Source organism: Bos indicus, chromosome 15 (genome assembly GCF_029378745.1).
Source record: "Bos indicus isolate NIAB-ARS_2022 breed Sahiwal x Tharparkar chromosome 15, NIAB-ARS_B.indTharparkar_mat_pri_1.0, whole genome shotgun sequence".
In the NCBI taxonomy this organism is placed as follows: Eukaryota; Metazoa; Chordata; class Mammalia; order Artiodactyla; family Bovidae; genus Bos; species Bos indicus.
The window spans coordinates 21006051-21019133 of NC_091774.1; the positions used below are offsets into that span (position 1 = coordinate 21006051).

Consider the following 13083-nt stretch of genomic DNA (forward strand, 5'->3'; position numbering starts at 1 on the left):
CTGGAATGGGCAAATTTAATTCAGATGTCCATTATATCTACTACTGTTGGCAAGAATTCCTTAGCAGAAATACAGCAGCCCTCATAGTCACAAAAGAGTCTGAAATGCAGTGAAAGTGAAACTTGCTCAGTCGTGTCTAACTCTTTGTGATCCTATGGACTATACCGTCGATGGAATTCTCCACCAAAATACTGGAGTGGGTAGCCATTCCATTCTCCAGGGGATCTCCCAACCAAGGGATTGAACCCAGGTTTTCCTCATTGCAGGCAGATTCTTTACCAGCTGAGCCACAAGGGAAACTCAAAAATACTGAAGTGGGTAGCCCATCCCTTCTCCAGGGAATCTTCCCAACCTAGGAATTGAACCAGGGTCTCCTGCATTGTAGTGAATTCTTTACCACCTGAGCTATCAGGGAAGCCCTACGAAATGCAGTACTTGGGTGCAGTCTCAATAATGACAGAATGATCTTTGTTCATTTCCAAGGCAAACAATTCAGTATCACAGTAATCCAAGTCTATGCTCCAACCACTAATGCTGAAGAAGCTGAAGCATTTGAATGGTTCTATGAGGACCTACAAGACCTTCTAGAATGAACACCAAAAAATGATTTACTTTTCATCATAGGTGACTGGAATGCAAAAGTAGGAAGTCAAGAGATACTTATATACTAACAGGCAGGTTTGGCCTTGGAGTACAAAATGAAGCACGGCAAACGCTAACAGAGTTTTGCCAAGAGAATGAACAGGTCATAGCTAACACTCTCTTCCACCAACATAAGAGACAACTCTACACATAGACATCAATGTCAAATGACATTGATGGTCAATGTTAAAATCAGACTGATTATATTCTTTGCAGTTGAAGACAGAGAAGCTCTATACAGTCAGCAAAAATGAGACCAGGAGCTGACTATGCTTCAAATCATGAACTTATTGCCAAATTCTGATTTAAGTTGAAGAAAGTAGGGAAAACCACTAACCATTCAGGTATGACCTAAATCAAATACTTTACAATTATACAGTGGAAGTGACAAATAGATTTAAAGGATTAGATCTGATAGACAGAGTGCCTGAAGAATTATGGACAGAGGTTCATAACATTGTACAGGAGGTGGTGTGATCAAAACCATCCCCAAGAATAAAAAATTACCTACTAACAAATGACAACAAAAACATGATGACCCAACACCTATGGGATTCAGCAAAAGCAGTTCTAAGAAGAAACTTATATATATATATATATTTTTTTTTTTAATTGGAGGGAAATTGCTTTCAAAGTTGTGTTGGTTTCTACTGTACAACAACAGAATTAGCTATAATTATACATTTTCCCCCCTCCCTGTTGAGCCTTCCTCTTCTCCCCCCATCCCACCCCTTTGGCTCATCACAGAGTGCCAGGCTGGGTTCCCTGTGCTATATAGTAACTTACTTTCTAAGAAGGAAGTTTATAGCAATACAATCCTATTGCAAGAAACTAGAAAAATCTCAAATAAACAACCTAACCTTACACCTAAAGCAACTAGAAAAAGAACAACAAAAAAAAAAACAACCCAAAGTTAGAAGGAAAGAAATCATAAAGATCAGAGTAGAAATAAATGACATAAAGAAAACAATAGCACAGATCAATGAAACTAAAAGTTGTTTATTTGAGAAGATACAATACAAAAACCTTTAACCAGACTCATCAAGGGAAAAAGGAAGAGTTCTCAAAAGGCTAATAGAGTTTTGCCAAGAGAACGCACTGGTCATAGCAAACACCCTCTTCCAACAACACAAGAGAAGACTCTACACATGGACAACATCAGATGGTCAACACCGAAATCAGATTGATTATATCCTTTGCAGCCAAAGATGGAGAAGCTCTATACAGTCAGCAAAAACAAGACCAGGAGCTGACTGTGGCTCAGATCATGAACTCCTTATTGCCAAATTCAGACTTAAATTGAAGAAAGTAGGGAAAACCACTAGACCATTCAGGTATGACCTAAATCAAACCCCTTATGATTATACACTGGAAGCGAGAAATAGATTTAAGGGCCTAGATCTGATAGATAGAGTGCCTGATAAACTATGGACGGAGGTTCGTAACACTGTACAGGAGACAGGGATTAAGACCATCCCCAAGGAAAAAAATGCGAAAAAGCAAAATGGCTGTCTGGGGAGGCCTTACAAATAGCTGTGAAAAGAAGAGAAGCAAAAAGCAAAGGAGAAAATGAAAGATATAAGCATCGGGATGCAGAGTTCCAAAGAATAGCAAGAAGAGATAAGAAAGCCTTCTTCAGCGATCAATGCAAAGAAATAGAGGAAAACAACAGAATGGGAAAGACTAGAGATCTCTTCAAGAAAGTCAGAGATACCAAAGGAACATTTCATGCAAAGATGGGCTCAATAAAGGACAGAAATGGTAGGGACCTAACAGAAGCAGAAGATATTAAGAAGAGGTGGCAAGAATACACAGAAGAACTGTACAAAAAAGATCTTCATGACCAAGATAATCACGATGGTGTGATCACTCATCTAGAGCCAGACATCCTGGAATGTGAAGTCAAGTGGGCCTTAGAAAGCATCACTACGAACAAAGCTAGTGGAGGTGATGGAATTCCAGTTGAGCTATTTCAAATCCTGAAAGATGATGCTGTGAAAGTGCTGCACTCAATATGCCGGCAAATTTGGAAAACTCAGCAGTGGCCACAGGAGTGGAAAAGGTCAGTTTTCATTCCAATTCCAAAGAAAGGCAATGCCAAAGAATGTTCAAAGTACCACACAATTGCACTCATCTCACACGCTAGTAAAGTAATGCTCAAAATTCTCCAAGCCAGGCTTCAGCAATACATGAACTGTGAACTTCCAGATGTTCAAGCTGGTTTTAGAAAAGGCAGAGGAACCAGAGATCAAATTGCCAATATCTGCTGGATCATCAAAAAGGCAAGAGAGTTCCAGAAAAACATCTATTTCTGTTTTATTGACTATGCCAAAGCCTTTGACTGTGTGGATCACAATAAACTGTGGAAAATTCTGAAAGAGATGGGAATACCAGACCACCTGACCTGCCTCTTGAGAAATTTGTATGCAGGTCAGGAAGCAGCAGTTAGAACTGGACATGGAACAACAGACTGGTTCCAATAGGAAATTCATGGGGCCACAAAGAGTCAGACACGACTGAGCAACTAAACTGAACTAAGACATGAATAAGGAGACGGTACAACTGACAATGCAAAAATGTAAAGGATCCTGAGACTTCTTCAAGCAACTATATGTCAATGAAAAGCACAAACTGGAAGAAATGGACAAATTCTTAGAAAGGTACAGTCTCCAAACACTGAACCAGGAAGAAACAGAATATATGAACAGACCAATCCAAGTAAAGAAATTGAATCTGTGATTAAAAATCTTCAAACAAATGAAAGTTTAGGATGAGATAGCTTCATGGGCGAATATTCTACCATTTAGAGAAGAGCTAACACGTATTTTTCTCAAACTCTTTTAAAACATTGCAGAGGGTGGAATATTCCCAAACTCATTGGACAAGGTCACCATCACCATAATATTAAAATCATGCAAAGATATCACAGAAAAAGGAAATTATAGAGCAGTATCACTGATGAACACAGATGTAAAATCTTCAACAGAATACTAGTAAATCGAATCCAACAACACATTAAGAGGATCATCAATCATGATCAAGGGTATGATTTATCCCAGGGATATAAGGATTCTTCAATGTATACAAATCAATGTGATACACATCACCATCAACAAATTGAAGAATGAAAACCATATGATCATCTCAACAGATGCAAAAAAAGCTTTTGGGAAAATTCAACACCCATTTATGATAAAAACTCTCCATAAAGTGAAAAGGAACCTATTTCAACATAATAAAGGCCATATATGACAAACCTACAGCAAACATTATTCTCAATGGTGAAAAATTGAAAGCATTTTCTCTAAGATCTGGAACAAGACAAGGATCTCTACTCACCACTATTATTCAACACATTCTTGGAAGACATAGCCATGGCAATCACAGAAGAAAAAGAAAGAGAAGGAATCAAAATTGGAAAAGAAGAAGTAAAACTACCACTGTTTGTAGATGACATGATAAATGACTATAAATGACTATAAATAGAAAATCCTAAAGATAACACCAGAGAACTACGAGAGTGATTAAAGTTACAGGATACAAAACTAATACACAGAAATATCTTGCATTTCTATACACTAGCAACAAAAGATCAGAAAGACAAATTAAGGAAACAATCCCACTTATCACTGCAACCAATGAATAAAATACCTAGGAATAAACCTACCTAAGGAAGCAAAAGTCTTCTATGTAGAAAACTATAAGATACTGATGAAAGATATCAACCATGACACTAACAGATGTAGAGATATACCATGTTCTTGGGTTTGAAGAATCAGTGTTGTGAAAATGACTATATTATGCAAAGGAATATACAAATTCAACGCAATCCCTATCAAATTACCAATGGCATTTTTCACAGAACTAGAACAGAAAATTTTACAGTTTGTATGGAAACATAACCCTCAAAAGCTAAAGCAGTCTTGAGAAAGAAAAATGGAGCTGGAGAAATCAGGCGTGCTGACTTCAGACTATACTACATGGCTGCAGTCATCAAGACAATATGGTACTGGCAGAAAACAGAAATATAGACCAGCGGAACAAGATAGAAAGCCCAGAGATAAACCCACACAGCTACGGTCCCCTAATCTATGACAAAGGAGGATAGAACATACAAGGGATAAAAGACAGCTTCTTCAATAAGTGGTGCTGGGGAAATGGGAGAGTTACATGTACAAGAATGAAATTAGAACACTCCTTAACACCATACACAAAAATAAAATGGATTAAAGACCTGATGTAGGGCCAGACACTATAAAACTCTTAGAGGAAAACAGGCAGAACACCCTTTGACATAAATTACAGCAAAACCTTTTTTGACCCACCTCCTACAGTAATGAAAATAAAAACAAAAATAAACAAATGTGACCTAGGTATACTGAAAAGAGTTTGCACCGCAAAAGGAACCATAAACAAGACAAAAAGACAACCCTTAGAATGGGAGAGAACATTTGCAAATGAAGAAACTGACAAGGGATTAATCTCCAAAATACACAAGCAACTCATTCAGCTCAATATAAAAAAACAAACAACCTAGTCAAAACATGGGTACAAGGTCTAAATAGACATTTCTCCAAAGAAGACATACAGATAGCTAACAAACACATGAAAAGATGCTCAACATCACTAATTATTAGAGAAATGCAAATCAAAACTACAAAGAGTCGTCAACTCACACTGGTTAGAATGGCTATCATCACAAAATCTATAAACAGTACATGCTGGAGAGGGTATGGAGAAAAGGGAAGCCTCCTGCAATGTTGGTGGAAATGTAAATTGACACAGCCACTATGGAGACTAGTATGGAAGTTCCTTAAAACACCAAAAACAGAACTACCATGTGACCTAGCAATTCCACTACTGTGCATATATTTGGAGAAAACCATAATTCAAAAAGACCCATGCACCCCAATGTTCATTGCAGCACTATTTACAATAGCCAGGACATGGAAGAAACCTAAATGTCCACCAAGAGAGGAATGGATAAAGAAGATATGGCACATATGTACAAAGGGATATTGCTTAGTGCTTAGTCGCTCGGTGTCCGACTCTTTGTGACCCCCAAGACTGCAGCCCACCAGGCTCTTCTGTCCATGGAGATTCTCCAGGCAAGAATATTGGAGTGGGTTGCCATGCCCTTCTCCAGGGGACCTTCCCAACCCAGGGATCAAGCCCAGGTCTCCCACAGTGCAGCCGGATTCTTTACTGTCTTGAGTCACCAGGGAAGCCCATGAATACTGGAATGGGTAGCCTATTCCTTTTCCAGGGGATCTTTCCAATCCAGAGATCGAACGGAGGGTCTCCTGCACTGCAGGTGGATTCTTTACCAGCTGAGGTACCAGGGAATGTACTAGCTGAGCTACCAATGGACTCTTTCCAGCTGAGCTACCATTGGAATATTCAGTTCAGTTCAGTTCAGTTCTCAGTCGTGTCTGACTCTTTGTGATCCTATGAATTGCAGCATGCCAGGCCTCCCTGTCCATCACCAACTCCCGGAGTCCACCCAAACCCATGTCCATTGAGTCAGTGATGCCATCCAACCATCTCATCCTCTGTTGTCCCCTTTTCCTCCTGCCCTCAATCCTTCCCAGCATCACGGTCTTTTCAAATGAGTCAGCTCTTTGCATCATGTGGCCAAAGTATTGGAGTTTCAGCTTTAACATCAGTCCTTTCAATGAACACCCAGGACTGATTTCCTTTAGGATGGACTGGTTGGATCTCCTTGCAGTCCAAGGGACTCTCAAGAGTCTTCCTCAACACCACAGTTAAAAAGCATCAATTCTCTGGCACTCAGCTTTCTTTATAGTCCAACTCTCACATCCATACATGACTACTGGAAAAACCATAGCCTTGATTAGATGGACCTTTGTTGACAAAGTAATGTCTGTGCTTTTTAATACGCTGTCTAGGTTGGTCATAACTTTCCTTCCAAGGAGTAAGCATCTTTTAATTTCATGGCTGCAATTACCATCTGCAGTGATTTTGGAGTCCAGAAAACTGTTACTCAGGCATAAAATAGGAACACAACTGGGTCATTTGTAGAGATGTGGATAAATCAGAGACTGTCATACAAGATGAGGTATGTCAGAAAGTGTAAAACAAATATTGTATATTAATACATGTAAGTGAGATCTGAAGAAATTGGTATAGATGATCTTATTTAAGCAGAAATAAAAACATAGATGTAGGGCATAAACATATGGATATCAAAGGGGAAGGTTGGTGTGATGAACTGGGAGATTGGGATTGACATATATAAACTATTGATACTGTGTGTAAAATAGGTAACTAATGAGAATCTATAACTCTACTCAATGCTCTGTGGTGATGTAAATGGGAAAGAAAAAAGAGAGGGGATATATGTATATGTATATTCATATACATACTTTGTTGTACAGTAATATACAATGGATTAAAGACAATCTCTTTAACAAGTGGTGCTGGGAAAACTGGTCAACCACTTGTAAAAGAATGAAACTAGAACACTTCCTAACACCATACACAAAAATAAACTCAAAATGGATTAAGGATCTCAACGTAAGACCAGAAACTATAAAACTCCTAGAGGAGAACATAGGCAAAACACTCTCTGACATACATCACAGCAGGATCCTCTATGACCCACCTCCCAGAATATTGGAAATAAAAGCAAAAATAAACAAATGGGACCTAATTAAACTTAAAAGCTTCTGCACAACAAAGGAAACTATTAGCAAGGTGAAAAGACAGCCTTCAGAATGGGAGAAAATAATAGCAAATGAAGCAACTGACAAAAAACTAATCTCAAAAATATACAAGCAACTCCTACAGCTCAACTCCAGAAAAATAAATGATGCAATCAAAAAATGGGCCAAAGAACTAAATAGACATTTCTCCAAAGAAGACATACAGATGGCTAACAAACACATGAAAAGATGCTCAACATCACTCATTATCAGAGAAATGCAAATCAAAACCACTATGAGGTACCATTTCACACCAGTCAGAATGGCTGAAATCCAAAAGTCTACAAGCAATAAATGCTGGAGAGGGTGTGGAGAAAAGGGAACCCTCTTACACTGTTGGTGGGAATGCAAACTAGTACAGCCACTATGGAGAACAGTGTGGAGATTCCTTAAAAAACTGGAAATAGAACTGCCTTATGATCCAGCAATCCCACTGCTGGGCATACACACTGAGGAAACCAGAAGGGAAAGAGACACGTGTACCCCAATGTTCATCGCAACACTGTTTGTAATAGCCAGGACATGGAAGCAACCTAGATGCCCATCAGCAGATGAATGGATAAGCAAGCTGTGGTACATATACACAATGGAGTATTACTCAGCCATTAAAAAGAATACATTTGAATCAGTTCTAATGAGGTGGATGAAACTGGAGCCTATTATACAGAGTGAAGTAAGCCAGAAGGAAAAACACCAATACAGTATACTAATGCATATATATGGAATTTAGAAAGATGGTAACAATAACCCTGTGTACGAGACAGCAAAAGGGACACTGATGTATAGATCAGTCTTATGGACTCTGTGGGAGAGGGAAGGGTGGGGAGATTTGGGAGAATGGCATTGAAACATGTATAATATCATGTATGAAACGAGTCACCAGTCCAGGTTCTATGCACGATACTGGATGCTTGGGGCTAGTGCACTGGGACGACCCAAAGGGAGGGTATGGGGAGGGAGGAGGGTTCAGGATGGGGAGCACGGGTATACCTGTGGCGGATTCATTTCGATGTTTGGCAAAACTAATACAATATTGTAAAGTTTAAAAATAAAATAAAATTAAAAAAAACAATGCAAAGCAACTATCCTCCAATAAAAATTTAAAAAATTATATATGAAATGAGTTGCCAGTCCAGGTTCGATGCACGATACTGGATGCTTGGGGCTGGTGCACTGGGATGACCCAGAGGGATGGTACAGGGAGGGAAGAGGGAGGAGGGTTCAGGATGGGGAACACATGTATACCTGTGGCGGATTCATGTTGATATGTGGCAAAACCAATACAATATTGTACAGTTAAAATATAAAATAAAAAATAAAATTAAAAAAAATTAAAAAAATAAATTAACAGTGTAATTAAAAAAAAAAATTATATGCTTGTAGAATGATACGTTAGTATTTGGCAATGCAAAGAGCTGACTCATTGGAAAAGACCCTGATGCTGGGAGGGATTGGAGGCAGGAGGAGAAGGGGACGACAGAGGATGAGATGGCTGGATGGCATCACTGACTCGATGGACGTGAGTCTCAGTGAACTCTAGGAGTTGGTGATGGACAGGGAGGCCTGGCGTGCTGCAATTCATGGGGTAGCAAAGAGTCGGACACGACTGAGTGACTGATCTGATCTGATGTGTGTGAAAAGCTATTTTCAAAGATCATTAAATGTATAAAATATCATTACAGATCAGAATATTTTACATTTAATTATGATGTGTGCTGTGCTGTGCTTAGTCACTCAGTCTTGTCTGACTCTTTGTGACCACATGGACTGTAGCCTGCCATGTAAGAATACTGTCTAGACAAGAATACTGGAGTGGGTTGCCATGCCCTTCTCCAGGGGATCTTCCCAACCTGGAATACTAATTTTGAACCCCAATTAAGTGAAATGTTATTTACCCAAAAGAATTATTTTCATTAGTATATCTGTATATTATAAAATTGTACTCAATTATGGGCTTCCTAGGTGGGACAGTGGTAAAGAATGCAGAAAACATGGGTTCAGTTCCTGGGTCGGGAAGATTCCCCTGGAGAAGGAAAATGGCAACCTGCTCCAGTATTCTTGCCTGGAAAATCTCTGGACAGAGGAGAATGGCAGGCTATAGTACATGGGGTTGCAAAGATTGGATATAACTGAGGGAGTGAGCATGCACGTACTCAATTATTACTACATATTGAATATCATCCATAACAATTTTGTGGAAATTTGTTTTCTCTCTTGTTATGTAAGTATCTACATGATATTCTCAGTTTTGTCTGCTGACTTGCAGATCTTAATACCTGGTCCTTTACAGAGAAAGTCTGTTGATCCCTGATCTAAGTTAGTGGTTTCCAAAGTAGTTGTTCTCAAAATCCTCTGTATTAAGAAAACATACAAACTGGTTCACATATTAATTGTTTAACTACACAGGTAGTTGCCACCATTGGTCTACAGTTACTCCATTTATTATGAATCATTTTATAGCTGCAACCATTATTATCTTAACCTTTAACAGGGAGAAACAGAGGATTAATAAGTAAAGGCTGCTTACAATTAATTAATCAAATAGTTGGCAAAAATGAGTAAAACCTTGAGGGTTCTTGACTCCTGATTATTTTGGTCCAATTAGTTAAAATACACTTATTTTATTTTATTAACAAGGTACCCACAGAAACAGTTTTGAAAAACATGGGTAGATAGGAGAGTAAAATAATATTCTCATCTTCGATATAAAGGCAACATTCCTTTTGTAACTTTAATAAGCACTGCTGAAGCTGAAACTACAGTACTTTGGCCACCTCATGCAAAGAGTTGACTCATTGGAAAAGACTCTGATGCTGGGAGAGATTGGGGGCAGGAGGAAAAGGGGATGACAGAGGATGAGATGGCTGGATGGCATCACTGACTCGATGGACGTGAGTCTCAGTGAACTCCGGGAGTTGGTGATGGACAGGGAGTCCTGGCGTGCTGTGATTCATGGGGTCGCGAAGAGTCGGACACGACTGAGAGACTGAACTGAACAACAGACTTATTAATAAATTCATTCAACAAATATTTATTGGACATTTTTTTATGTATGTAGAAACTGTTCCAGGTGCTGGGAATATAGCAATAAACAAAACAGACCAAACTCTCCACCTTCAAGGAGCTCATATTTTAGAGGTTAGGAAACTGTAATATGTCTATAATACCCCTTCAAAATGGCCCAAAGATGTGAGTAAATAGCCTTAGAGTTCAAAACCTCAATTTACCACTGCTGGAGGGAGGAGGACTGGGGCAAATGCAAGATCAGTTTTTATAGCTGCTATCAGCAAGATCAGGGCTTCCCAGGTGGTGCAGTGGTAAACAATCTGCTGCCAGTGCAGGAGACACAGGAGACGCAGGCTGGATCGTTGGGTTGGGAAGATCCCCTGGAGTAGGAAATGGCAACCCACCTCCAATATTCTTACCTAGAAAATTCTATGGACAGAGTAGCCTGGTGGGCTACAGTCCATGGGGTCACAAAGCGATGGACACGACTGAGCCTGCCTGCATGCAATGTCAGCAATATTAAGGAGTTCTGGACCAATGACTTCAATGAAGTATAAAATCTAAGGCTAGGTCATCAACCGAAAGGGACAGGGTTGGACATGCATGTGTTGGGGGATGAGTATAAAACAATGGCCACTGTTCACTGGTTTCTCCAGTTTTTTCAAACTGACAAAAGCAGGTACAAAAGTCAGCACCAATTTTCCACTACCCCACTCAACACTTTTTGGCATGATATGTTTTCTTCTTTTTTTTTTCACAATCTTACTTTCAGATTGAGGTGGAAAGCTCAAACTTGAGTTAGAGTAAACTAATGATGGTCCTCCTATGTGGAATATCATTTTTACCATTCTGGAGTCTTTATTATGGGGTGGATAAGGGATGGCTATGTTCAGAGGGATTAGAAGAATACCAAGAGATTTCTGTGGAAATCATTGTAATCTTTACATACCTATCAGTAGCAGGATCCAGGTCCGGCATTAGAGTCTCCTGACACGCATCACTGACAGCCTCCTTTTTACAATGTGACCATTTGGGGAACACACTGTGCAATGTATTACAGTACAAAGAAAGCATTGAAGCACCTGCAGCATTGCCCGGTGCCTTTGACTCTGCAGTGGACATAAGGTTAAAGGGGAAAGAATAGCGAAGAAAGAAGGAACAGCCTCTACTGCAGTTATTAGCTGCTGATTACAAGTCAGTCAGTCCTACCTCTAATTTCTAAAACTATCTTCTAAAACTCCATCTTTCCTTCAAAACACTTTGCAAATTTAAAAGAAAAAAATATTTCATCTGGCTGAAAGGCAAAGAACTTTTTTTTGCTTTCAGGAATGAAACGTTTTGCTAAAAAAGGCTCTATGAGGGAGGAGAAAACTCACCACTCAGCTGCTGGGTCACAGCCAGGCGGCTGGGCTTCAGGATGAACTGACACTGCATCTCTCGGGGCAGCTGCTCCATGAGGAAGGGCTCTTGGAAGTTGGAAGGTGTGGGGGAGTCCTTTGATCCCTGTGTCAGGAGTGCAGTGTCTCGAAGATGGCTCATTTTAATTCCATAGGGATATTCATGCCCTACACAGAGAAAAAAAAAATCTAAATGTAGACTTTAGGCAGACTAACACTGTGACTGTGTGTGCTACATACTGGAATGTACTGCAATTTGCTCCTGGGACTTTTGGTATAAAGAATCCTTTTGTTGACTTAATGATCACCATGCACACTCTTACAGCTGGAGACCAGTGCATAATGCAGGTGGCCCAACCAGAGTAGTTTATTTTTGGAGTGCAGAGGGAAAAAAGCAAAGAGAAAAAAATGTCTTTAAAGAGTATCTTGTTTGGGAATGCACAGATTAGTCTGTGAGTTGCATAATGTTGACTTCTCCTATGCTCACATCTGTGTACATATTTAAAGGCACTCTAGTTTCTCCTTTGACATTAAGTATATTCTGTAAATCTTCAGTCAGTCCTTGACCTCTCTCAGCCTTAAATCCATGACTTAAAATATTTACCCTATCTATCACATAGCATTATAAGGATCAAATAAGTAAACCTTAGAATTAATATTTTTTAAAATAATAAGGGCAAAAACTACATATTTCAGGCATCACTATTATTACTATTATTCAACACAAGACATCTTTCTGAAAAAGACATTTTATACTTTTTATTAGTTATATAATTAGTCACCCAGTAGCGAAAGGACTGGTTTGTTTGATTTATGTTTCCCTCCCCCTACTGCGCTCTGAGGTTGTTATTCAAAGGCAAGAATTTGAAGAAGACTGCAGGGTATTAGAAACACAGAGACAAGATTCAAAAAGTAATTTTCAAACTAGAAAAACTAAACTCCACGTCGACTCTGCATCTGACTGCAACATGATTTTTTTGTTCTTTAGTACTTTTAAGCAGCTGCATTTTCTTAATTATTCCTCAAGTACCATTGTGCTGTAGATCTTGTTTACTTTTTAAAAAGAGTAAATTCTCTTGCATCCCTTATTTTTCACTGAATGTAATTCAGTGAACTCCTTCTTTTCCATCTGGCACAGGCAGACAATGTCAATGCTCCATTAACATCAAGTACCACAGCAACTTTCAGGGATTAAGGCAAAAAAAAAAGGACTTCTATGATAGCAATAAAGCCAAGTCAATTTATCAAAATAGCCAATGGCTAATATACAATTGAAGTTTGCAAGGCATGTTAAAATATGAAGTGGAGAACTG

The 13083-nt window shown here is 39.1% G+C and overlaps 1 protein-coding gene across 5 annotated transcripts in view; it reads right to left on the reverse strand.

Annotated features, from left to right (window-relative positions):
• ARHGAP20 (Rho GTPase activating protein 20) overlaps positions 1–13083 on the reverse strand; it is a 219124-nt gene that overhangs the window by 36272 nt on the left and 169769 nt on the right. For all 5 annotated transcript variants that reach the window (XM_070803387.1, XM_070803384.1, XM_070803388.1 and 2 more), the window contains exon 9: positions 11750–11938. In XM_070803387.1, the coding sequence (XP_070659488.1) occupies positions 11750–11938 (189 nt within the window). The remainder of the gene's footprint in view (positions 1–11749; positions 11939–13083) is intronic.